At 49.7% G+C, this 3,745-nt stretch overlaps 1 protein-coding gene across 1 annotated transcript; it reads left to right on the plus strand.

Annotated features, from left to right (window-relative positions):
- Positions 1-950: 950 nt before the first annotated feature.
- BMF (Bcl2 modifying factor) lies at positions 951-3,393 on the plus strand (the record flags this gene model as incomplete). The annotated part of the gene is made up of 3 exons (XM_010145232.1): positions 951-1,022; positions 1,958-2,278; positions 3,230-3,393. Coding segments are annotated over exons 2-3 (480 nt in total), but the record flags the coding sequence as incomplete, so codon positions are not given.
- Positions 3,394-3,745: the final 352 nt, after the last annotated feature.

Genomic DNA, 3,745 nt, shown 5'->3' on the forward strand with positions numbered 1-3,745 from the left:
GAGGGTCGGACACGGCGCTGAAGGTGCGCCGTCTGCGGGGTCCGTACCCCGCCGTCTGGCAGAGCCCCCCGGAGCCCGAGCTGTTGGGTGTCTGTCCCAGACGGGACACGGAGGCTCCCGGAGTCCGTGGCTGCCAGCGTGAGCTGCGCTGAAAGATTGTGGAAGGAGCTTCAGCGCGTTGTAAGAGTTACCCTTTACGCTGCTCCGGCATTCGCTCTTCAGCGTTTCCTGAGAGCTTTGGGAAAAGTTGGACCGTGTTGCAGGAGGTCGAGTAAAACTTCTTGCTCTCTAAACCCTTTTTTGTCCAGGGATTACCCTGCCGGCGAGCTTTGTGCTTTTGTTGCACTTTCTTGCACTGAATGCCCGTGTCCCACTGGGGCTCTGACGGGTGAGGTCTGGCAAATCTTGCTGCAAAGACAAAATACGTTATTGCCCTGCCTTTCTGTCAGGTGATGGCGATCCAGCAGCAGAGCTGGCAGGAGATCATCCACGCCTGCATCTCAGGGCCAGTAACTCCTTTCGGTGTGCTAGTTTAAGCCGTGGATGAGAATGTTATGAGTGCTGTGCCAAGACAGCACTGTTGTCATCCAGAGGAGCCGGACCAGCTGTGGTACCTGCTCTGCTCTCCAGACTCTTCTCTGGGACTTGTGGCTGGGCTGAGTGAACCGCTGAGATGCAACAACTCAAACAACCTCAGTGCCCTCCAGTTAGAGCCCTGCACAAGCAGCTCTTGCACTGCTCAGTGCCTTTGTCTCCTCTGACATGTTGGTGTGAGTGCTGCTTACCTGGGGGGAGAGGGAGCACCAAAGGGAGCGCTGGACACATCCTCATAAAATTATTATTGATGTCTCCTTCAGGCCTGAAATTCCTCTTGCTAGTCTTCCATTCTGTTAAATGCTTCGCAAACCAGAGCAAAGGAAGAGACAAGAAGAGTTGAATTTCACTGCCTTGTTTGGAACTGGGTGGAAATCCTGGAGATGGATCTCTTAGGAGACTGTCTTCCAGTTGGGGTAGATGCACAGGTAACAGTAAAGGGGCTTGTGTCTTTTTTGATAAATCTGCTTCTAATTACCATATGTTTGCAAAGAGCTCTGAAAAGTAATTTAGGGTTTATTGTTTGGGGTTTTTTTTCCCACCACCTTTGTCTAACTTAGTGCTGCAGCAGCGCTCAGGTGTGTTTACTATGGCAACTATACAAATCTGGCTTGAAGCATGGACACCAGCAATGTTGGGGTTTTTTTTAGTAGCAGAGTGAACTAATGCACTGTCAGTGCATGTAGGCTTGAGGGTAAGAGGGGGAATGAAGGACTGCCTTGCCAAGTCTGGGACGTGTCTTCAGTGGAGCTGAGGGAAGAAAGGAGAAGGTGAAAGGAAAGTTGGCCCTTTTGGTGAGAAGTTATGGAGAGCTTCACCAACTCTTGAGTTTTGCAACCAGCTTCACAGAAATGGCTTTTCCAGCTTTTGAGTTCTGCAGCCGTTGGTGCTTCTTAAAATTTGGGCCTTGCAGCCTTGTGATTACAAGAGCTTTTCTTCCTCAAGTAATAGATGGGGAAAAGTTCAAATATGGCAGGCCAAAGCAAGCAGACCCCAAGGAGGCTGACTGGCACATGGTCATCTGGAGAATTTAACAATGTCTTTTCAGTTTCTACATGCTGAGGTTGGGGGTTGGCTCTCTCCTTGTGAATAGTTGTGGCATTGGAGCCGTGGGTGGACTCTTAGACACGTGTGAACTTTGTCTCTCTCTGGCCCAGTACTCTAAGACTTTCCACAAGACCCTGACCTTCACCACTGAGTCACTCGCCTCTCCTGCCCATGCAGATGGGCAGCACTGGGAGGGAGGGAGGCAGGCGGGCGTGCAAGGAAGAGTTGCGTTCTACTGCTGGAGCAGAAGGCATTCTCTCCTGGACAACATTCTTGCTGTTTCTTAGCTTTTTCCTCAAATGTCCCTTTATTGCAGGAGCAATGGATCGCCCCAGCTACCTGGAAGAGGACTATTCTAGCCTGGATGGGCTGGACGATGACGTGTTTCACTCTGATGACTTTGGACTTGCAGGTCAGCCTGGTGAGATGACTGCAACTGGCATTTTCACACAGAACCAGTCCTACAGCTGCCTTCTGGGGAGGTTTCAACTATTCCCCCTCACACACTGCTGTGGTCCCGGTATCAGGCATCCTGAGCAGCAGGACAAGGCAACTCAAACACTCAGCCCGTCCTCTTCCAGTCAGGATGTTATGTTGCCTTGTGGAGTCACTGAAGAGCCCCGGAGACTCTTCTATGGTAAGAGCACTCCAGCTTTGCAGCAAGGAAACTGTCCCTTTAGCACTTACCCAGTCAAGCAAGGTTTCTTTCATTAGGACGTTTTAGTAAAGGACTGAAATTACTTGCTTTGGTCCTACTCCCTCAGGGAAGACAGCTTGAATTTTCTTACCCTTGCTTGTCCACTGCAGAAACCAGGCACTTGCTCATTGCTTCCGCTGTCCTTGATACTCCCACTCTTTTTCTTTTTGGCTTTGTTCTGTCACATTTTATTTTACCGCTAGATGTTTAAGTGCTCACTGTACCTCATGTCCTATGATTTGCCTACACTTTTTAACTTCCAGTGGTCTCATCCACATAGGAAGACTCCCCGGAGTTTTCAGTGGAGAGAGGAAAATGCGAAAATTTACACTTAGTGGGACGACGTTTAGGGTCTTTGCTGGACCAACTTAAGTTGTTGCATAAGTAGCATGTCCGTCCAATATTTTACTAGTAACTGATGGGACTCCACTCAGCTTTGTGTATCCAATTCAGCTTTAATTCAAATCAGTCCCACTAAATGCCAGAGAACTGAGAAAAGTCTGACGGAAAAGATACAGCAACCTTTAATGGGAGACAACTTGAGGCAGAGATCTTGTAAAACTGCAAAACTGTCGTTAAAAAAAGAAAAAAATCAGCACTTGGCTGAACTATAAACAAGCAGAATGATCCAAGTGTAAGATCCTGCCAGTCATTTGATTAGGGGAAGCAACACAAGGCTCTGCTTAATCGATATAAAACTACTTAAAAGCCGAGCAAATCTTTTACTGCGTGCTTACGGTACACGGTCATTGTTTGGGCTTCAGGAACTGGACTTTAACGCGAGTCAGAAATTTCAGATGATGTGCAGCTCTTTCCTCTCTGTACAGCATACGGAGTGGAGGAGCTATGTGTAGCGCTGGAAGAATGACTCTTCTGATCTCTGCTCTGTAGGCAACGCTGGTTACCGTTTACACGTCCCTCCAGTTGGCTTTGCGTTGGATCCGCACCTCCAAGAGGAGCCTCAGGAAGGTCAGCGGGAAGCGCGTGCCGAGGTGCAGATTGCACGGAAGTTGCAGTGCATTGCCGACCAGTTCCACCGGCTCCACATGCAGAGGGTAGGGTGTCTCTGGAGGGGCGGGTGGGGGGTTACCTATCCAAGAGCGGTGCTCTAGAACACCAGCTACAGGCGTCAGCTAAGTGGGCTGCTGTCGAAGGCAGCAGTAAAATGGCAGGGATATCCTGATGGATTTTGCTTACGCTAGATCCCTGGCTCTGCGTACAGATCGGCAGGTGGAGGGAAGAGGATGTGTGGGACTGCGTTTACTGCCTGGGAAAGTGGCTGTTTGGCGTTAGCTGCTGCTATTCCAGCTCTTCCAGTTCACCTGCAATGGGCTTTTACTATTCTTCTCCACTCTCCTCGCCGCCAGTGTCTTCTCTTCTGTGGCCCAAGTGGCCATCTGTAGCTTA

This window comes from Buceros rhinoceros, unplaced genomic scaffold, assembly GCF_000710305.1.
Source record: "Buceros rhinoceros silvestris isolate BGI_N320 unplaced genomic scaffold, ASM71030v1 scaffold45951, whole genome shotgun sequence".
Taxonomy (NCBI): domain Eukaryota; kingdom Metazoa; phylum Chordata; class Aves; order Bucerotiformes; family Bucerotidae; genus Buceros; species Buceros rhinoceros.